Source organism: Haliotis asinina, chromosome 6 (genome assembly GCF_037392515.1).
Source record: "Haliotis asinina isolate JCU_RB_2024 chromosome 6, JCU_Hal_asi_v2, whole genome shotgun sequence".
Taxonomy (NCBI): domain Eukaryota; kingdom Metazoa; phylum Mollusca; class Gastropoda; order Lepetellida; family Haliotidae; genus Haliotis; species Haliotis asinina.
In genome coordinates, this window is record NC_090285.1 from 54,276,624 (window position 1) to 54,298,782 (window position 22,159).

The window sequence follows — 22,159 nt, forward strand, 5'->3', positions numbered from 1 at the left end:
ACCCAACAGCGCCCACACGTACGTTCGAATCGAGTCGTTCAACCTGACTACCCCGGCACGAGTGAATCCTTTCGACGTGTCCAGCATGAATATTTTCCACCCGTCTGAGGTTGACTGCTCCACTTTCTGGACTGTGAAAGCAACACCACCTTTAAAGTTCATACGATCATCCCTCCATTCATTACTCGACAAAGCAAAGTCCTGGCGTAGTATATCTCGTTTCAGTAAATCATCACTGACTTCTTTCACTGGTCGCCCCCCATCATAAGGAATACCCAACCCGTGGTTCGGCCCCGGCAAACGCCAATCCGTCTTCGGGTTTATTTCGAATTCATTGCAAATACGTTTGTAGGCCCGTCTATCGTACGGGTTGTTTGTTGCGTCCCACGCTTTGTCCTGTGGGAGGGGGGCGCTGATCTCTTTAAGGATACGTCTGACCTGGTAGTACACGTGGAACTTGAACACAGACTGACTCAGCGGTCCACGCCGAGTGTCGGCCAATGTCACACCACACCCCGTTGTAGCGCACCACACGGCAAAGTTGAATTGATTCTGCCAGAACTGCATAGGGTTGTTGAACCAAGCGTGGACTGCCTCAATGTTAGTCACCGAAAGCTTATACTTATCGAACACATCTAAAAGCTGGGCATTGAAATACAACTCAGGAGCAACCACGATCTTCATGGGGGAGAAATCTACATCCAGTTTAGGGTAAAACACACCAGGGGAATACATTTTAAAACTATTATATAATGAGCATATATACTCTAACATGTACATAACACTTCCAGGAATAACGAGCGGTGAGGCCGTTCAGCTGACGCACGCGATCGATAACACGTCAGGTCAACTCGAAGTCGCACTCTGCGATATCACCTACCTACCGCAATGGACTAACATCAATATCAGCAACAATAAGCTGTTCGTCAGTGGAACTCGCAGCCAGATAACTGACGGCTACTACAGCGTGTGCTCTCTCAACGACGAGGTCTTCAAACCCCTGGGAGCCGAACTCAAGATGAACGACTCAAACGGCACAGTGGTGTTAATCAACAACGGAAGAAACCCCTTGAGGCTCGGCCGACCATTAGCGAGGATACTCGGTATGTCTCCTGACGAGATAAAACCAACAACAACCGTCACAGGCACGAAGTTACCCGACCTAGTACCGTACCGAGAGCTGTACATTCATCTCGATCAGGTGAGCACAACGTACAACATTCAAGGAGGTCACCCTTCCACTATACTGAGAGCAGTGCCGGTGAAAACTGAGAAATTCAACGACGGTAGAACCGAGTCGTTTTCACCACGGCAGTATAAGAGATTAACCCAGGGCAACATACCTGAGCTGACAATATCGGTGTTAGATATAAATCATAATCCTGTAAATATAGGATACCTCAGCTTAACGCTTCATGTAAAATGACCAGCGCACAAGGGCCCGGAGTGAAAAAATGCGTTAATATCGGGATCTCCGACCTCGGAGACACACGCGGTTTCGACGCTCCCGGAGTAGATGGTAAATCATACGCCTTGCAACTGAAAAACAACATTTACAAACGCGTTGAAATCCCCTCCGGTGGAACCCTAAGTGGTATAGTAGATACCACAAGAGCAACAGTCAACACTAAGTACACCCTTGTCAACACCGGTGATAATAATTGGGTAATATACCCATCGTTCGGGGGTAAACTGTTCGACTTAGACGATGTTGAGAGCACTACCGTCGTCCAAAACAAACCATATATGCTCGTCTTCACCGAAGATGACAAGTGGGTGTTGTTACCCGATAACAACTGGTTTATCAATATTAGACTCGTCTCCCCCTACGTGTTCACTGATAACAAAGACAACCACCTAAACAAAGTCGTGAACAATGGAACCCTGCTCGTGGCTTACGTCCCAACTCAGAGACGTAGCATAGTCGTCAGCCCAGTCAACACTATAGCAGCCCACATGCTATCGAGTAAACCAGCCATACAAAACGTGAAATTGCAGTTGGTGTCTGAATTCGAAGGTGTGGTCACTATACTAGAGGATCTACCGGCAAACTCAACACTGATCATCAAAGTCTACCTAGGGGAACCATCGGGGAATGATGTCGAGATCGTGAAGGGGATCAAACTCGGGTGGGTGAAACGACACCAGTATCAAGTTTGCAACGTTTACGTGCGGGTGGGTGTCGACTCCAAGACCAGTCTGCAGGGGGTCAACGTGATCGTGGAAAACAAGATATCACTAATCAATATCTTCCTGCCTGACAACATACACTTCATGAGTATGAAGTTAACCCCTGAATTATTATCAGAAAACCAGTTGGAAATTATATCGTAATAGTATAATAATGACCAGTCATCATCCCAACACTACGCTTAACGACCTAGGAGATACGGAGGGATTCGATCAGCCTGGTGAGGAAGATGAATTCTACATCCTGCACTTCAAAGACAACGTGTACAGACGGGTGTCGTTATCAGATTTAAAAGAGCCTAAATGGATGATCAACTTAACAATCACCTCACCTTATATCACATTAAAAGAAGAAAAAGGGGGGTACATCTCTAAGATTAGGAATAACGGTACCTTGCCCGGGGATTTCATTACGGAGAATAACGCAACAATCTCGATAGAGTCTTATGTTGGAGAAAAAAGTAGGTTAAGTTCTGACACAGAAAGTAAATTAACATTTAGCAGTAAGTTTTTTTTACCCAAGGAGCATCTTAATCAACTAGACTACCTCCACACAATCATCATAGAAGTCGTCTTTACGTATTTTAACCAGGAAAACTCCTCGAAAGGACGCCAAATTTTACCCGGGTTGACAATACACTGGTATAACGAACACGTAGGTCAATATTGCCGTATTGTTATACAACGGGATGCCCCCACGGGTCCTATAAACCGCTTAATAAGCCTCCCTGGGGTTTTTATTACAACAGAAAAGTCTATTGGCTTCACACCTATTATCCTTAATTATGATCTATCCCTTGTAGGCTTCAAATTCATTCGTGAAATATTAACTGAAACCCAATTAAAATATTTTTCAAAATATATATTATAGATGGGTCTGTACCCAGTCGTAGAGGAAGTAGCGAAGACACTGGAAACCGTAGATGGGTTCCGCTTGAGACAGTTATGTGATGTGAAACGCCAACTAGAACAAGACCGTGACACGCGGAAAGCACTATGTAAAAAGTACAATAGAGCTTTCAATATCGTGGACGGGGCTGACACTACCCTTATGGCAACCAGCATGGGACTAGGGGCGGCAGGTGTTGGGTTGTTAGCTACCATCGTGGCTGCACCTATAGTGCTAGGTATTGAAATAACGGCTGGGGTGACAGGGTTGGTAGGGTTGGCGCTTAATTTAGTATCACGCAGACTTAATCGTAAGGCATTGAAACATGACGAGATCAGGGTTCTGGCCGAAGCAAAGCTGAACACAGTGAGTGAGCGAATTTCCACGGCACTCTCTGACAGTAAGATCTCAGAAGAGGAGTTTCGTTCAATCCTATCTGAACTCAAAAAATATAACGGAATGAAACAAGATATTCGGTCCAAGTCTCGTAAGTCTGCTATCAGCGAGGACGAGAAAAAAAAGTACATAGAACAGGGGATACAAAAAGCCCAGCAAGCCTTTATTATGAACACCAAAGAGATCGTAGGCGGTTCACGTTAAACTGTTTCATCGATATAAACATAACATAGGGGAACACGAGGGCGATAGCCGTAAGCGGGCCACCGATCCTATGTGGTCAGTCAAAACTTACAACATAGATAAAGTGGATATGAAAGCCGACGAACCTAACTTGTACTACTTGAGGGATGGGCCGGGTAGGGGTTTTGTAAGAGAAGAATTATTGATCGTACCGTACGGCACAGTGTTACCTCCTACCAAGGCACAGTAATTACCGCCAACTTTTTTGTAGTAGGGGTAATAGTAGCAAGAGCTAAGGGTCCAACCAAAGCCTTATTTACTAAATAAGGCTTTGTAGAGACATTTCTTGAAAGTGAGCCAGAACTATCATTCCCTATACTACTCTATCACATGAAACTATTGACGGGTGAGCTGCAGTACCATGACACCATTCGATTGTTCCACAATGACTGCTACTTGTGTCCTATTGCAGGTAATGAAACAAAGAGCAAAGAGGGATCCCACAGTTAAAGATGTCTTGACAGAGGTACAGTGACTGTCGTTTGAGCATGCGTTAGTGCCTGGATGCCAGCGCTCTACAAATACACTGCATTATCATCATTATTATTCTTTCAGATCAATCAATCAATCAATCAATCAATCAATCAATCTTTATTTTCAGCACTGAAGAGGCCATAGGCCTGTAGTACATTTTACATCAGTAGCAAAGGGTGAGTTTGAGTTTAGTTTTATGCCGCTTTTAGCAATATTCCAGCAATATCACGGCGGGGGACACCAGAAAATGGGCTTTACACATTGTTCCCATGTGAGGAATCAAACCCGGATCTTCGGCATGACGAGTGAACGCTGTAACCACTAGGCTACCCCACCGCCCCAGTAGCAAAGGGTGCAATATACATAAATATGTAGTAAGTAATGTCATGTGTAATACAGATGATCTCATATTCATGGCATGGTATATATACATTGCAAGGTATCTTGTGACTGTTTGATTTTGGAAGGAGGATACAGAATTTATCTATTCGGGGGTTCAAGTGGAAATGTTTCTCTGTGTATTCTTTTCTGATATTTGCATACAATGGACAAACATGCAAGAAATGATGTTCATCCTCTACTTCTTGATGAGTACAATATTTACACAATCCTGTTTCTTATGATATCTTTGAATAACAACCCTTTTCTGTTGGAAGATCATGTTAACTACATCAGAAAGGGGCGAGTGTTGATAAATCATTATTCATTTGTTTTGAAGTGCAAGAACTGTTGAGTTAAAGTTGCAACTTCATGCTTGCTAATGCTACACGAAGATTGATTGTTGTTTAACGCTGTACTCAGCAGTATTACACTAATTATAGCAGCACTCTGAAAATAATCAAGTTTTGACAGATTAATATATTAATATAAATTCATATTCTTTGTTCCACACATTTGGGAAACAATTACACGTTTCAACCATGTTCGCGAACCTGACCATCCTAACCATTATGATAAACATAGGTTACAGATGGCAAAGTCTAACATGGTTCTTTATTTGTTGCTGCACAAAGATGCCAATCGCAGGTCAAGTCAAAATATCCTTCACTTCAACCAAAACATAAGGATCACTAAAATGCTGCCTAGCCCGCTCAGCCACTGCGACTTACGCAGTCTAGACTACCAGTTGTCTGATTTCCATTTTCGTGGAAAGCGTGGTGCCTGACAGAGCTATGCGTTTGACGTTGTGTGCTGGCGATTAAGTGCCTGACTCAGAGGGTGCGGTTTCGAATCCCGGATGGGACTCAACCAAAAAAGTACTAGAATTTGTACTTTTCTAAGAAAGTGAAATCCCAAATATGGCACGTGTTGCATTTGACCACATTCTAAATGGCATTGTGTAATCAAACATATTCACGACTGAGGACAATAGAACAGATCAGGGCCCCATTTCGAAAAGTAGTCATAGCGCTAAGATGATCGGATTGTACACTTTAACATGACTTACGACTGTCATAGTGCTATAATTGCTTCAAACTAGTCGGGCATGAGATGTTCTCTATCTCCCATTGTTACTGAATCACAGAAACCTAGCTGTGTACAGAAGCTCAGATACTGGCTATCACATACAGCTGTGTATTCCTATATGTGTGATGGGCAGTGGGGAAGCATTATGGTGAAAGCCTCCACTAGTCACTCTGCTGGCCTGCGTTCGGTACATTTCACATGGGTGCAATCTATGAAGCCCATCTCTATTGTGCCCCAGCATGATATTGCTGGAATATTGCTAAGGAAAGAAAGATAGCATTAAACAGTACTCACACACTCACTCACTCACTCACTCACTCACTGTCTGTTCCATGTCTGACAGGGATTGCAGCAGTGTCAGCAGCAACTGACAGATCTTTCCAGTCTCATGAAGATCCAGTTCCAGCCCCACCAGCTAAAACCAGTTCTCTGCCAGATTATGCCAGTTACATCTGGTCACCTTCAGTGTTTGTACAATCAAGTCATCAGCAAAATACTGACAGAACGTTAATAAAGACTTTCAAAAGAACTTTGAAATGGTTATTGATGTTATATTGTTTAATTTTTCATGTGATTGCAGAGGTTTTCTTGGTGCAAGTTGTAAGACATCAAGTTATCTCTGGCATTGTTATATAGATCTACCACATGGAACAGATCAAACTAATTTGTGCTGAACTCATTTTCAGGTCAAATGTAAGGAAGATGACCATTTGATTTATGTTGGCTAAGAAAAACTCCACAGCATCCAGAACAGTGTGTAATTCTTGAAATACTTGAATTCATTTTTAGAGGAAAATGACATCATGGAACATCTGATAAGTGTAAGCTTTAAAAATAAGGCTCATAAAAATTATGTGCATCAAGCACAAAATGAAGTGACACCAGAAGAGGAAAAGTGAAACCAAGGTAGACAGTCAGGAGATATTATTATGAATATTTCTCCTATTAAAGCATAAATGAATATGAAATGGAACAAGGGAAATGTGGCCTGTAAATAATGTAGACTGGACCAGACGATCCGATGATTAACTGCATGAACATCATTGTACGAAATTGGGACCTGTCAGCCAGTTAGTTGCCTCTTATTACAGGCATGGGTTACAAAACTCCAACTTTAACCCACATCTTCTTGTGTCAACTCTAGTTTTCATTACAGCAATGCCCTGAAAACAGCAGCAGAAAATAACCAAAGGGAAATGTTGTGTTTTGAAACTGAACGAACATCAGTGCTTGAAATTCCACTTAGGCATAGTATATGATATGTAAACAATGATATTGTGAACTCTTTTTAAAATTCAACCTTATTGAGTCCTAAGAGACTGATGATGCTTTATAAATGACAATTTCTTTATTATATCGTAATGAGATGTATATGCCTATGTCAAGACACCAAAACATGTATAACCGTTAAGAGGTTGTCATCCAGAAAGTACTTCATATATTTTTTAATTGATCAAATTCTGCAAAGGGTGCTGCAGTAACCACATTGACAAAGTGTTCACACTAAAGCATGGGTTCGATTTCCGGGCATGGAGAAATTTCTTGTGCCCCGCACTTAAAGTATTCGTGGAATATTGCTAAAAGCACCATAAAACCAAACTCTGTCACTCACTCATTCACTCAACTTTAGTTTATTTCTACAGACGGTTATCAAGGGTATAAACCCAATGTAAATCTGACTGGTAAATAAACCCAAAGTGTCAAAACCAGTAGTTGAGATTTATTATAAACTAGCCCCCTAAACTTGTAAACTCCTCTAACATTTACAGTTCATACTGCCTTGTTTAGTTGGGAAAGGTAATGTATTACTCACTAAGCAATGTTTCAAACAGAAATCATAAATTCCAAAGTATTGGCTGATTTTCACTGACCCATTCGTGTTATTTTCAATTTTATTTTGCTTATGACGCCCATTGCAGTCACTCTCGACTGATAGTCCACACTTAATAACCTCGGGCATACACAATTTATATATTTCAAAGCTATCAGGGACGTAAATTATTATTTTAAACTGGACAAATGTTCCTGACTACATCTGGTTTGTCGTCTTTCCATTATCTCTAAACACAGTGAAGGACGGACATTCTCTTGCTGTTTACTGAAACCAGCAATAGTAAATGCAGGAGAAAACGAAGCAAGTGCAGCAAGTAACCCCCATTTATGCCATTTCCACGTTTATTTTGCTTGTGACTTCGTGATGTGTAGTCCACAATAAGTAACCTCTGACACAGACATTTAATTTATTGAAAGCTTTCAGGGTCCTACTGGGCAAAACGAGCTAGATATAGTCAAAGTGGTCTGCAGAGGGAAAGTACATCTTTATGCTAATTCGAAGAGGGTGATATCAATAAAATGTGTTACTGAATATATGCTAACGAAATAGGGGTCGTTCACTTGCTTCACTGGTGTTGAGAAAGAAGATGAAAGGTGCTTGTAAAAAAAAGGTTCTGGCGAGATTCGAACTCGCGACTTTCTGCGTGTATATCACACGTGATAACCACTACACCACAGAACCGACCCACCAACGCAAAGTTATATTTTCTTCATATATCCGATCTCTATATTTATAATCATTCATTTAAACTGAACAAATGTCACTGGTTACATCTGGTTTGTCGTCTTTCCATTGCCCCTGAACTCAGTACACGATAGATATTTTGTTGCTACTCAGTAAAGCCAGCAACAGTAAATACAGAAGAAAACGAAGCAAGTGCACCAAATCTGCTTTGCAGCGGGTAGGGTAATGCTTGATAGAGGAACACAAGATAAATAATCACAACAACAGCTTGTAAAAAGAGGTTCTGGTGAGGTTCGAACTCGCGACCTTCTGCGTGTAAAGCAGACGTGATAACCACTACACCACAGAACCATCATACTGAAATGAGGCCACAGTTGCTTCAGTTCAAAGCTCGACACTTTACTGGTTTACATTTTTGCAAATGAACGCTGTCATGACTGATTTTCAGTGACCCATTCATGTTATTTTCACTTTTAGTTTGCCCCTGACTTCCACTGGAATCAGTCTCGGCTGATAGTCCACACTAAATAACTTCACCCATGGACAATTTATATATTTGAAAGCTGTCAGGGTCTTACTGGCCGAAACGAACGTAGATATAGTCAAAGTGGTCTGCTAGGGGAAAGTATTCAACTTGTTGTGCTAATTAGACAACGGTGATATCAATAACACGTCTTACTGAACGTATGAAGACGAAATGGGGACCATTCATTTGCTTCTCTTGGGGTTGAAAGAGAAGGCGAAATATGCTTGCAAAAAGATGAGGTTCTGGCGAGGTTCGAACTCGCGACCTTCTGCGTGTAAAGCAGACGTGATAACCACTACACCACAGAACCAACATTCCAATGCCGAATCACATTTTCTTTTTATGTAAACGTCTACACAATTTTAATGATTATTTCAATCTGGGTGAGTGAGTGAGTGAGTTTAGTTTTACGCCGCACTTAGCAATATTCCAGCTATATGGCGGCGGTCTGTAAATAATCGAGTCTGGACCAGACAATCCAGTGATCAACAACATGAGCATCGATCTGCGCAATTGGGAACCGATGACATGCGTCAACCAAGTCAGCGAGCCTGACCACCCGATCCCGTTAGTCGCCTCTTACGACAAGCTGAGTCGCCTTTTATGGCAAGCATGGGTTGCTGAAGGCCTATTCTACCCCGGGACCTTCACGGGTCATTTCAATCTGGACAAATGTCCCTGACTACATCTGGTTTGTCGTCTTTCCATTATCTCTAAACACGTACAGTGAAGGATGGGCATTCTCTTGCTGTTTACTGAAGCCAGCAATAGTAAATGCAGGAGAAAACGAAGCAAGTGCAGCAAGTAACCCCCATCTGCGTGTGAAGCAGACGTGATAACCACTACACCACAGAACCATCATACTGTAATGAGGCCACAGTTGCTTCAGTTCAAACCTCGACACTTTATTGGTTTACAATTTTGCAAATGAATGCTGTCATGAATGAGTGAGTGAGTGAGTGAGTGAGTTTAGTTTTACGCAACACTCAGCAATATTCCACCTATATGGCGGCGGTCTGTAAATAATCGAGTCTGGACCAGACAATCCAGTGATCAACAACATGAGCATCGATCTGCGCAATTGGGAACCGATGACATATGTCAACCAAGTCAGTGAGTCTGACCACCCGATCCCGTTAGTCGCCTCTTACGACAAGCACAGTCACCTTTTATGGCAAGCATGGGTTGCTGAAGGCCTATTCTACCCCGGGACCTTCACGGGTCCTGTCATGAATGATTTTCAGTGACCCATTCATGTTATTTTCACTTTTAGTTTGCCCCTGACTTCCACTGGAATCAGTCTCGGCTGATAGTCCACACTAAATAACTTCACCCATGGACAATTTATATATTTGAAAGCTGTCAGGGTCTTACTGGCCGAAACGAACGTAGATATAGTCAAAGTGGTCTGCTAGGGGAAAGTATTCAACTTGTTGTGCTAATTAGACAACGGTGATATCAATAACACGTCTTACTGAACGTATGAAGACGAAATGGGGACCATTCATTTGCTTCTCTTGGGGTTGAAAGAGAAGGCGAAATATGCTTTCAAAAAGATGAGGTTCTGGCGAGGTTCGAACTCGCGACCTTCTGCGTGTAAAGCAGACGTGATAACCACTACACCACAGAACCAACATACCAATGCCGAATCACATTTTCTTTTTATGTAAACGTCTACACAATTTTAATGATTATTTCAATCTGGGTGAGTGAGTGAGTGAGTTTAGTTTTACGCCGCACTTAGCAATATTCCAGCTATATGGCGGCGGTCTGTAAATAATCGAGTCTGGACCAGACAATCCAGTGATCAACAACATGAGCATCGATCTGCGCAATTGGGAACCGATGACATGCGTCAACCAAGTCAGCGAGCCTGACCACCCGATCCCGTTAGTCGCCTCTTACGACAAGCTGAGTCGCCTTTTATGGCAAGCATGGGTTGCTGAAGGCCTATTCTACCCCGGGACCTTCACGGGTCATTTCAATCTGGACAAATGTCCCTGACTACATCTGGTTTGTCGTCTTTCCATTATCTCTAAACACGTACAGTGAAGGATGGGCATTCTCTTGCTGTTTACTGAAGCCAGCAATAGTAAATGCAGGAGAAAACGAAGCAAGTGCAGCAAGTAACCCCCATCTGCGTGTGAAGCAGACGTGATAACCACTACACCACAGAACCATCATACTGTAATGAGGCCACAGTTGCTTCAGTTCAAACCTCGACACTTTATTGGTTTACAATTTTGCAAATGAATGCTGTCATGAATGAGTGAGTGAGTGAGTGAGTGAGTTTAGTTTTACGCAACACTCAGCAATATTCCACCTATATGGCGGCGGTCTGTAAATAATCGAGTCTGGACCAGACAATCCAGTGATCAACAACATGAGCATCGATCTGCGCAATTGGGAACCGATGACATATGTCAACCAAGTCAGTGAGTCTGACCACCCGATCCCGTTAGTCGCCTCTTACGACAAGCACAGTCACCTTTTATGGCAAGCATGGGTTGCTGAAGGCCTATTCTACCCCGGGACCTTCACGGGTCCTGTCATGAATGATTTTCAGTGACCCATTCATGTTATTTTCACTTTTAGTTTGCCCCTGACTTCCACTGGAATCAGTCTCGGCTGATAGTCCACACTAAATAACTTCACCCATGGACAATTTATATATTTGAAAGCTGTCAGGGTCTTACTGGCCGAAACGAACGTAGATATAGTCAAAGTGGTCTGCTAGGGGAAAGTATTCAACTTGTTGTGCTAATTAGACAACGGTGATATCAATAACACGTCTTACTGAACGTATGAAGACGAAATGGGGACCATTCATTTGCTTCTCTTGGGGTTGAAAGAGAAGGCGAAATATGCTTTCAAAAAGATGAGGTTCTGGCGAGGTTCGAACTCGCGACCTTCTGCGTGTAAAGCAGACGTGATAACCACTACACCACAGAACCAACATACCAATGCCGAATCACATTTTCTTTTTATGTAAACGTCTACACAATTTTAATGATTATTTCAATCTGGGTGAGTGAGTGAGTGAGTTTAGTTTTACGCCGCACTTAGCAATATTCCAGCTATATGGCGGCGGTCTGTAAATAATCGAGTCTGGACCAGACAATCCAGTGATCAACAACATGAGCATCGATCTGCGCAATTGGGAACCGATGACATGCGTCAACCAAGTCAGCGAGCCTGACCACCCGATCCCGTTAGTCGCCTCTTACGACAAGCTGAGTCGCCTTTTATGGCAAGCATGGGTTGCTGAAGGCCTATTCTACCCCGGGACCTTCACGGGTCATTTCAATCTGGACAAATGTCCCTGACTACATCTGGTTTGTCGTCTTTCCATTATCTCTAAACACGTACAGTGAAGGATGGGCATTCTCTTGCTGTTTACTGAAGCCAGCAATAGTAAATGCAGGAGAAAACGAAGCAAGTGCAGCAAGTAACCCCCATCTGCGTGTGAAGCAGACGTGATAACCACTACACCACAGAACCATCATACTGTAATGAGGCCACAGTTGCTTCAGTTCAAACCTCGACACTTTATTGGTTTACAATTTTGCAAATGAATGCTGTCATGAATGAGTGAGTGAGTGAGTGAGTGAGTTTAGTTTTACGCAACACTCAGCAATATTCCACCTATATGGCGGCGGTCTGTAAATAATCGAGTCTGGACCAGACAATCCAGTGATCAACAACATGAGCATCGATCTGCGCAATTGGGAACCGATGACATATGTCAACCAAGTCAGTGAGTCTGACCACCCGATCCCGTTAGTCGCCTCTTACGACAAGCACAGTCACCTTTTATGGCAAGCATGGGTTGCTGAAGGCCTATTCTACCCCGGGACCTTCACGGGTCCTGTCATGAATGATTTTCAGTGACCCATTCATGTTATTTTCACTTTTAGTTTGCCCCTGACTTCCACTGGAATCAGTCTCGGCTGATAGTCCACACTAAATAACTTCACCCATGGACAATTTATATATTTGAAAGCTGTCAGGGTCTTACTGGCCGAAACGAACGTAGATATAGTCAAAGTGGTCTGCTAGGGGAAAGTATTCAACTTGTTGTGCTAATTAGACAACGGTGATATCAATAACACGTCTTACTGAACGTATGAAGACGAAATGGGGACCATTCATTTGCTTCTCTTGGGGTTGAAAGAGAAGGCGAAATATGCTTGCAAAAAGATGAGGTTCTGGCGAGGTTCGAACTCGCGACCTTCTGCGTGTAAAGCAGACGTGATAACCACTACACCACAGAACCAACATACCAATGCCGAATCACATTTTCTTTTTATGTAAACGTCTACACAATTTTAATGATTATTTCAATCTGGGTGAGTGAGTGAGTGAGTTTAGTTTTACGCCGCACTTAGCAATATTCCAGCTATATGGCGGCGGTCTGTAAATAATCGAGTCTGGACCAGACAATCCAGTGATCAACAACATGAGCATCGATCTGCGCAATTGGGAACCGATGACATGCGTCAACCAAGTCAGCGAGCCTGACCACCCGATCCCGTTAGTCGCCTCTTACGACAAGCTGAGTCGCCTTTTATGGCAAGCATGGGTTGCTGAAGGCCTATTCTACCCCGGGACCTTCACGGGTCATTTCAATCTGGACAAATGTCCCTGACTACATCTGGTTTGTCGTCTTTCCATTATCTCTAAACACGTACAGTGAAGGATGGGCATTCTCTTGCTGTTTACTGAAGCCAGCAATAGTAAATGCAGGAGAAAACGAAGCAAGTGCAGCAAGTAACCCCCATCTGCGTGTGAAGCAGACGTGATAACCACTACACCACAGAACCATCATACTGTAGTGAGGCCACAGTTGCTTCAGTTCAAACCTCGACACTTTATTGGTTTACAATTTTGCAAATGAATGCTGTCATGAATGAGTGAGTGAGTGAGTGAGTGAGTTTAGTTTTACGCAACACTCAGCAATATTCCACCTATATGGCGGCGGTCTGTAAATAATCGAGTCTGGACCAGACAATCCAGTGATCAACAACATGAGCATCGATCTGCGCAATTGGGAACCGATGACATATGTCAACCAAGTCAGTGAGTCTGACCACCCGATCCCGTTAGTCGCCTCTTACGACAAGCACAGTCACCTTTTATGGCAAGCATGGGTTGCTGAAGGCCTATTCTACCCCGGGACCTTCACGGGTCCTGTCATGAATGATTTTCAGTGACCCATTCATGTTATTTTCACTTTTAGTTTGCCCCTGACTTCCACTGGAATCAGTCTCGGCTGATAGTCCACACTAAATAACTTCACCCATGGACAATTTATATATTTGAAAGCTGTCAGGGTCTTACTGGCCGAAACGAACGTAGATATAGTCAAAGTGGTCTGCTAGGGGAAAGTATTCAACTTGTTGTGCTAATTAGACAACGGTGATATCAATAACACGTCTTACTGAACGTATGAAGACGAAATGGGGACCATTCATTTGCTTCTCTTGGGGTTGAAAGAGAAGGCGAAATATGCTTGCAAAAAGATGAGGTTCTGGCGAGGTTCGAACTCGCGACCTTCTGCGTGTAAAGCAGACGTGATAACCACTACACCACAGAACCAACATACCAATGCCGAATCACATTTTCTTTTTATGTAAACGTCTACACAATTTTAATGATTATTTCAATCTGGGTGAGTGAGTGAGTGAGTTTAGTTTTACGCCGCACTTAGCAATATTCCAGCTATATGGCGGCGGTCTGTAAATAATCGAGTCTGGACCAGACAATCCAGTGATCAACAACATGAGCATCGATCTGCGCAATTGGGAACCGATGACATGCGTCAACGAAGTCAGCGAGCCTGACCACCCGATCCCGTTAGTCGCCTCTTACGACAAGCTGAGTCGCCTTTTATGGCAAGCATGGGTTGCTGAAGGCCTATTCTACCCCGGGACCTTCACGGGTCATTTCAATCTGGACAAATGTCCCTGACTACATCTGGTTTGTCGTCTTTCCATTATCTCTAAACACGTACAGTGAAGGATGGGCATTCTCTTGCTGTTTACTGAAGCCAGCAATAGTAAATGCAGGAGAAAAGGAAGCAAGTGCAGCAAGTAACCCCCATCTGCGTGTGAAGCAGACGTGATAACCACTACACCACAGAACCATCATACTGTAATGAGGCCACAGTTGCTTCAGTTCAAACCTCGACACTTTATTGGTTTACAATTTTGCAAATGAATGCTGTCATGAATGAGTGAGTGAGTGAGTGAGTGAGTTTAGTTTTACGCAACACTCAGCAATATTCCACCTATATGGCGGCGGTCTGTAAATAATCGAGTCTGGACCAGACAATCCAGTGATCAACAACATGAGCATCGATCTGCGCAATTGGGAACCGATGACATATGTCAACCAAGTCAGTGAGTCTGACCACCCGATCCCGTTAGTCGCCTCTTACGACAAGCACAGTCACCTTTTATGGCAAGCATGGGTTGCTGAAGGCCTATTCTACCCCGGGACCTTCACGGGTCCTGTCATGAATGATTTTCAGTGACCCATTCATGTTATTTTCACTTTTAGTTTGCCCCTGACTTCCATTGGAATCAGTCTCGGCTGATAGTCCACACTAAATAACTTCACCCATGGACAATTTATATATTTGAAAGCTGTCAGGGTCTTACTGGCCGAAACGAACGTAGATATAGTCAAAGTGTTCTGCTAGGGGAAAGTATTCAACTTGTTGTGCTAATTAGACAACGGTGATATCAATAACACGTCTTACTGAACGTATGAAGACGAAATGGGGACCATTCATTTGCTTCTCTTGGGGTTGAAAGAGAAGGCGAAATATGCTTGCAAAAAGATGAGGTTCTGGCGAGGTTCGAACTCGCGACCTTCTGCGTGTAAAGCAGACGTGATAACCACTACACCACAGAACCAACATACCAATGCCGAATCACATTTTCTTTTTATGTAAACGTCTACACAATTTTAATGATTATTTCAATCTGGGTGAGTGAGTGAGTAAGTTTAGTTTTACGCCGCACTTAGCAATATTCCAGCTATATGGCGGCGGTCTGTAAATAATCGAGTCTGGACCAGACAATCCAGTGATCAACAACATGAGCATCGATCTGCGCAATTGGGAACCGATGACATGCGTCAACGAAGTCAGCGAGCCTGACCACCCGATCCCGTTAGTCGCCTCTTACGACAAGCTGAGTCGCCTTTTATGGCAAGCATGGGTTGCTGAAGGCCTATTCTACCCCGGGACCTTCACGGGTCATTTCAATCTGGACAAATGTCCCTGACTACATCTGGTTTGTCGTCTTTCCATTATCTCTAAACACGTACAGTGAAGGATGGGCATTCTCTTGCTGTTTACTGAAGCCAGCAATAGTAAATGCAGGAGAAAACGAAGCAAGTGCAGCAAGTAACCCCCATCTGCGTGTGAAGCAGACGTGATAACCACTACACCACAGAACCATCATACTGTAATGAGGCCACAGTTGCTTCAGTTCAAACCTCGACACTTTATTGGTTTACAATTTTGCAAATGAATGCTGCCATGAATGAGTGAGTGAGTGAGTGAGTTTAGTTTTACGCAACACTCAGCAATATTCCACCTATATGGCGGCGGTCTGTAAATAATCGAGTCTGGACCAGACAATCCAGTGATCAACAACATGAGCATCGATCTGCGCAATTGGGAACCGATGACATGCGTCAACCAAGTCAGCGAGCCTGACCACCCGATCCCGTTAGTCGCCTCTTACGACAAGCTGAGTCGCCTTTTATGGCAAGCATGGGTTGCTGAAGGCCTATTCTACCCCGGGACCTTCACGGGTCATTTCAATCTGGACAAATGTCCCTGACTACATCTGGTTTGTCGTCTTTCCATTATCTCTAAACACGTACAGTGAAGGATGGGCATTCTCTTGCTGTTTACTGAAGCCAGCAATAGTAAATGCAGGAGAAAACGAAGCAAGTGCAGCAAGTAACCCCCATCTGCGTGTGAAGCAGACGTGATAACCACTACACCACAGAACCATCATACTGTAATGAGGCCACAGTTGCTTCAGTTCAAACCTCGACACTTTATTGGTTTACAATTTTGCAAATGAATGCTGTCATGAATGAGTGAGTGAGTGAGTGAGTGAGTTTAGTTTTACGCAACACTCAGCAATATTCCACCTATATGGCGGCGGTCTGTAAATAATCGAGTCTGGACCAGACAATCCAGTGATCAACAACATGAGCATCGATCTGCGCAATTGGGAACCGATGACATATGTCAACCAAGTCAGTGAGTCTGACCACCCGATCCCGTTAGTCGCCTCTTACGACAAGCACAGTCACCTTTTATGGCAAGCATGGGTTGCTGAAGGCCTATTCTACCCCGGGACCTTCACGGGTCCTGTCATGAATGATTTTCAGTGACCCATTCATGTTATTTTCACTTTTAGTTTGCCCCTGACTTCCACTGGAATCAGTCTCGGCTGATAGTCCACACTAAATAACTTCACCCATGGACAATTTATATATTTGAAAGCTGTCAGGGTCTTACTGGCCGAAACGAACGTAGATATAGTCAAAGTGTTCTGCTAGGGGAAAGTATTCAACTTGTTGTGCTAATTAGACAACGGTGATATCAATAACACGTCTTACTGAACGTATGAAGACGAAATGGGGACCATTCATTTGCTTCTCTTGGGGTTGAAAGAGAAGGCGAAATATGCTTGCAAAAAGATGAGGTTCTGGCGAGGTTCGAACTCGCGACCTTCTGCGTGTAAAGCAGACGTGATAACCACTACACCACAGAACCAACATACCAATGCCGAATCACATTTTCTTTTTATGTAAACGTCTACACAATTTTAATGATTATTTCAATCTGGGTGAGTGAGTGAGTAAGTTTAGTTTTACGCCGCACTTAGCAATATTCCAGCTATATGGCGGCGGTCTGTAAATAATCGAGTCTGGACCAGACAATCCAGTGATCAACAACATGAGCATCGATCTGCGCAATTGGGAACCGATGACATGCGTCAACGAAGTCAGCGAGCCTGACCACCCGATCCCGTTAGTCGCCTCTTACGACAAGCTGAGTCGCCTTTTATGGCAAGCATGGGTTGCTGAAGGCCTATGCTACCCCGGGACCTTCACGGGTCATTTCAATCTGGACAAATGTCCCTGACTACATCTGGTTTGTCGTCTTTCCATTATCTCTAAACACGTACAGTGAAGGATGGGCATTCTCTTGCTGTTTACTGAAGCCAGCAATAGTAAATGCAGGAGAAAACGAAGCAAGTGCAGCAAGTAACCCCCATCTGCGTGTGAAGCAGACGTGATAACCACTACACCACAGAACCATCATACTGTAATGAGGCCACAGTTGCTTCAGTTCAAACCTCGACACTTTATTGGTTTACAATTTTGCAAATGAATGCTGCCATGAATGAGTGAGTGAGTGAGTGAGTTTAGTTTTACGCAACACTCAGCAATATTCCACCTATATGGCGGCGGTCTGTAAATAATCGAGTCTGGACCAGACAATCCAGTGATCAACAACATGAGCATCGATCTGCGCAATTGGGAACCGATGACATATGTCAACCAAGTCAGTGAGTCTGACCACCCGATCCCGTTAGTCGCCTCTTACGACAAGCACAGTCACCTTTTATGGCAAGCATGGGTTGCTGAAGGCCTATTCTACCCCGGGACCTTCACGGGTCCTGTCATGAATGATTTTCAGTGACCCATTCATGTTATTTTCACTTTTAGTTTGCCCCTGACTTCCACTGGAATCAGTCTCGGCTGATAGTCCACACTAAATAACTTCACCCATGGACAATTTATATATTTGAAAGCTGTCAGGGTCTTACTGGCCGAAACGAACGTAGATATAGTCAAAGTGTTCTGCTAGGGGAAAGTATTCAACTTGTTGTGCTAATTAGACAACGGTGATATCAATAACACGTCTTACTGAACGTATGAAGACGAAATGGGGACCATTCATTTGCTTCTCTTGGGGTTGAAAGAGAAGGCGAAATATGCTTGCAAAAAGATGAGGTTCTGGCGAGGTTCGAACTCGCGACCTTCTGCGTGTAAAGCAGACGTGATAACCACTACACCACAGAACCAACATACCAATGCCGAATCACATTTTCTTTTTATGTAAACGTCTACACAATTTTAATGATTATTTCAATCTGGGTGAGTGAGTGAGTGAGTTTAGTTTTACGCCGCACTTAGCAATATTCCAGCTATATGGCGGCGGTCTGTAAATAATCGAGTCTGGACCAGACAATCCAGTGATCAACAACATGAGCATCGATCTGCGCAATTGGGAACCGATGACATGCGTCAACGAAGTCAGCGAGCCTGACCACCCGATCCCGTTAGTCGCCTCTTACGACAAGCTGAGTCGCCTTTTATGGCAAGCATGGGTTGCTGAAGGCCTATTCTACCCCGGGACCTTCACGGGTCATTTCAATCTGGACAAATGTCCCTGACTACATCTGGTTTGTCGTCTTTCCATTATCTCTAAACACGTACAGTGAAGGATGGGCATTCTCTTGCTGTTTACTGAAGCCAGCAATAGTAAATGCAGGAGAAAACGAAGCAAGTGCAGCAAGTAACCCCCATCTGCGTGTGAAGCAGACGTGATAACCACTACACCACAGAACCATCATACTGTAATGAGGCCACAGTTGCTTCAGTTCAAACCTCGACACTTTATTGGTTTACAATTTTGCAAATGAATGCTGCCATGAATGAGCGAGTGAGTGAGTGAGTTTAGTTTTACGCAACACTCAGCAATATTCCACCTATATGGCGGCGGTCTGTAAATAATCGAGTCTGGACCAGACAATCCAGTGATCAACAACATGAGCATCGATCTGCGCAATTGGGAACCGATGACATGCGTCAACCAAGTCAGCGAGCCTGACCACCCGATCCCGTTAGTCGCCTCTTACGACAAGCTGAGTCGCCTTTTATGGCAAGCATGGGTTGCTGAAGGCCTATTCTACCCCGGGACCTTCACGGGTCCTGTCATGAATGATTTTCAGTGACCCATTCATGTTATTTTCACTTTTAGTTTGCCCCTGACTTCCACTGGAATCAGTCTCGGCTGATAGTCCACACTAAATAACTTCGCCCATGGACAATTTATATATCTGAAAGCTGTCAGGGTCTTACTGGCCGAAACGAACGTGGATATAGTCCAAGTGGTCTGCTAGGGGAAAGTATTCAACTTGTTGTGCTAATTAGACAACGGTGATATCAATAACACGTCTTACTGAACATATGCCGACGAAATGGGGACCATTCATTTGCTTCTCTTGGGGTTGAAAGAGAAGGCGAAATATGCTTGCAAAAAGATGAGGTTCTGGCGAGGTTCGAACTCGCGACCTTCTGCGTGTAAAGCAGACGTGATAACCACTACACCACAGAACCATCATACTGAAATGAGGCCATAGTTGCTTCAGTTCAAAGCTCGACACTTTATTGGTTTACATTTTTGCAAATGAACGCTGTCATGACTGATTTTCAGTGACCCATTCATGTTATTTTCACTTTTAGTTTGCCCCTGACTTCCACTGGAATCAGTCTCGGCTGATAGTCCACACTAAATAACTTCATCCATGGACAATTTATATATTTGAAAGCTGTCAGGGTCTTACTGGCCGAAACGAACGTAGATATAGTCCAAGTGGTCTGCTAGGGGAAAGTATTCAACTTGTTGTGCTAATTAGACAACGGTGATATCAATAACACGTCTTACTGAACGTATGAAGACGAAATGGGGACCATTCATTTGCTTCTCTTGGGGTTGAAAGAGAAGGCGAAATATGCTTGCAAAAAGATGAGGTTCTGGCGAGGTTCGAACTCGCGACCTTCTGCGTGTAAAGCAGACGTGATAACCACTACACCACAGAACCGACATACCAATGCGAATCACATTTTCTTTTTATGTAAACGTCTACACAATTTTAATGATTATTTCAATCTGGACAAATGTCCCTGACTACATCTGGTTTGTCGTCTTTCCATTATCTCTAAACACGTACAGTGAAGGATGGGCATTCTCTTGCTGTTTACTGAAGCCAGCAATAGTAAATGCAGGAGAAAACGAAGCAAGTGCAGCAAGTAACCCCCATCTGCGTGTGAAGCAGACGTGATAACCACTACACCACAGAACCATCATACTGTAATGAGGCCACAGTTGCTTCAGTTCAAACCTCGACACTTTATTGGTTTACAATTTTGCAAATGAATGCTGCCATGAATGAGTGAGTGAGTGAGTGAGTTTAGTTTTACGCAACACTCAGCAATATTCCACCTATATGGCGGCGGTCTGTAAATAATCGAGTCTGGACCAGACAATCCAGTGATCAACAACATGAGCATCGATCTGCGCAATTGGGAACCGATGACATATGTCAACCAAGTCAGTGAGTCTGACCACCCGATCCCGTTAGTCGCCTCTTACGACAAGCACAGTCACCTTTTATGGCAAGCATGGGTTGCTGAAGGCCTATTCTACCCCGGGACCTTCACGGGTCCTGTCATGAATGATTTTCAGTGACCCATTCATGTTATTTTCACTTTTAGTTTGCCCCTGACTTCCACTGGAATCAGTCTCGGCTGATAGTCCACACTAAATAACTTCACCCATGGACAATTTATATATTTGAAAGCTGTCAGGGTCTTACTGGCCGAAACGAACGTAGATATAGTCAAAGTGTTCTGCTAGGGGAAAGTATTCAACTTGTTGTGCTAATTAGACAACGGTGATATCAATAACACGTCTTACTGAACGTATGAAGACGAAATGGGGACCATTCATTTGCTTCTCTTGGGGTTGAAAGAGAAGGCGAAATATGCTTGCAAAAAGATGAGGTTCTGGCGAGGTTCGAACTCGCGCCCTTCTGCGTGTAAAGCAGACGTGATAACCACTACACCACAGAACCAACATACCAATGCCGAATCACATTTTCTTTTTATGTAAACGTCTACACAATTTTAATGATTATTTCAATCTGGGTGAGTGAGTGAGTAAGTTTAGTTTTACGCCGCACTTAGCAATATTCCAGCTATATGGCGGCGGTCTGTAAATAATCGAGTCTGGACCAGACAATCCAGTGATCAACAACATGAGCATCGATCTGCGCAATTGGGAACCGATGACATGCGTCAACGAAGTCAGCGAGCCTGACCACCCGATCCCGTTAGTCGCCTCTTACGACAAGCTGAGTCGCCTTTTATGGCAAGCATGGGTTGCTGAAGGCCTATTCTACCCCGGGACCTTCACGGGTCATTTCAATCTGGACAAATGTCCCTGACTACATCTGGTTTGTCGTCTTTCCATTATCTCTAAACACGTACAGTGAAGGATGGGCATTCTCTTGCTGTTTACTGAAGCCAGCAATAGTAAATGCAGGAGAAAACGAAGCAAGTGCAGCAAGTA

At 43.7% G+C, this 22,159-nt stretch overlaps 1 protein-coding gene and 12 non-coding genes across 13 annotated transcripts in view; 1 reads left to right on the plus strand and 12 right to left on the minus strand.

The window, feature by feature from the left end:
• LOC137286520 (recQ-mediated genome instability protein 1-like) overlaps positions 1-6,188 on the plus strand; it is a 37,403-nt gene extending 31,215 nt beyond the window's left edge. The window contains exons 12-13 of the mRNA XM_067818434.1: positions 4,131-4,184; positions 6,003-6,188. Coding sequence (XP_067674535.1) covers positions 4,131-4,184; positions 6,003-6,170 — 222 coding nt within the window. The 3' untranslated portion in view covers positions 6,171-6,188. The remainder of the gene's footprint in view (positions 1-4,130; positions 4,185-6,002) is intronic.
• A 2,267-nt stretch (positions 6,189-8,455) lies between these two features.
• Trnav-uac (transfer RNA valine (anticodon UAC)) lies at positions 8,456-8,528 on the minus strand. The gene has a single exon. It is a non-coding gene; the product is annotated as a tRNA-Val (tRNA).
• Positions 8,529-8,940: 412 nt separating this feature from the next.
• Trnav-uac (transfer RNA valine (anticodon UAC)) lies at positions 8,941-9,013 on the minus strand. Its single transcript has one exon. It is a non-coding gene; the product is annotated as a tRNA-Val (tRNA).
• A 1,249-nt stretch (positions 9,014-10,262) lies between these two features.
• Trnav-uac (transfer RNA valine (anticodon UAC)) lies at positions 10,263-10,335 on the minus strand. The gene has a single exon. It is a non-coding gene; the product is annotated as a tRNA-Val (tRNA).
• A 1,249-nt stretch (positions 10,336-11,584) lies between these two features.
• On the minus strand, positions 11,585-11,657 carry Trnav-uac (transfer RNA valine (anticodon UAC)). The gene has a single exon. It is a non-coding gene; the product is annotated as a tRNA-Val (tRNA).
• Positions 11,658-12,906: 1,249 nt separating this feature from the next.
• Trnav-uac (transfer RNA valine (anticodon UAC)) lies at positions 12,907-12,979 on the minus strand. The gene has a single exon. It is a non-coding gene; the product is annotated as a tRNA-Val (tRNA).
• Positions 12,980-14,228: 1,249 nt separating this feature from the next.
• Positions 14,229-14,301, minus strand: Trnav-uac (transfer RNA valine (anticodon UAC)). Its single transcript has one exon. It is a non-coding gene; the product is annotated as a tRNA-Val (tRNA).
• A 1,249-nt stretch (positions 14,302-15,550) lies between these two features.
• Trnav-uac (transfer RNA valine (anticodon UAC)) lies at positions 15,551-15,623 on the minus strand. The gene has a single exon. It is a non-coding gene; the product is annotated as a tRNA-Val (tRNA).
• A 1,813-nt stretch (positions 15,624-17,436) lies between these two features.
• On the minus strand, positions 17,437-17,509 carry Trnav-uac (transfer RNA valine (anticodon UAC)). The gene has a single exon. It is a non-coding gene; the product is annotated as a tRNA-Val (tRNA).
• Positions 17,510-18,754: 1,245 nt separating this feature from the next.
• Trnav-uac (transfer RNA valine (anticodon UAC)) lies at positions 18,755-18,827 on the minus strand. Its single transcript has one exon. It is a non-coding gene; the product is annotated as a tRNA-Val (tRNA).
• A 1,245-nt stretch (positions 18,828-20,072) lies between these two features.
• On the minus strand, positions 20,073-20,145 carry Trnav-uac (transfer RNA valine (anticodon UAC)). The gene has a single exon. It is a non-coding gene; the product is annotated as a tRNA-Val (tRNA).
• Positions 20,146-20,557: 412 nt separating this feature from the next.
• Positions 20,558-20,630, minus strand: Trnav-uac (transfer RNA valine (anticodon UAC)). Its single transcript has one exon. It is a non-coding gene; the product is annotated as a tRNA-Val (tRNA).
• Positions 20,631-21,589: 959 nt separating this feature from the next.
• Positions 21,590-21,662, minus strand: Trnav-uac (transfer RNA valine (anticodon UAC)). Its single transcript has one exon. It is a non-coding gene; the product is annotated as a tRNA-Val (tRNA).
• Between the last annotated feature and the right edge of the window lie 497 nt (positions 21,663-22,159).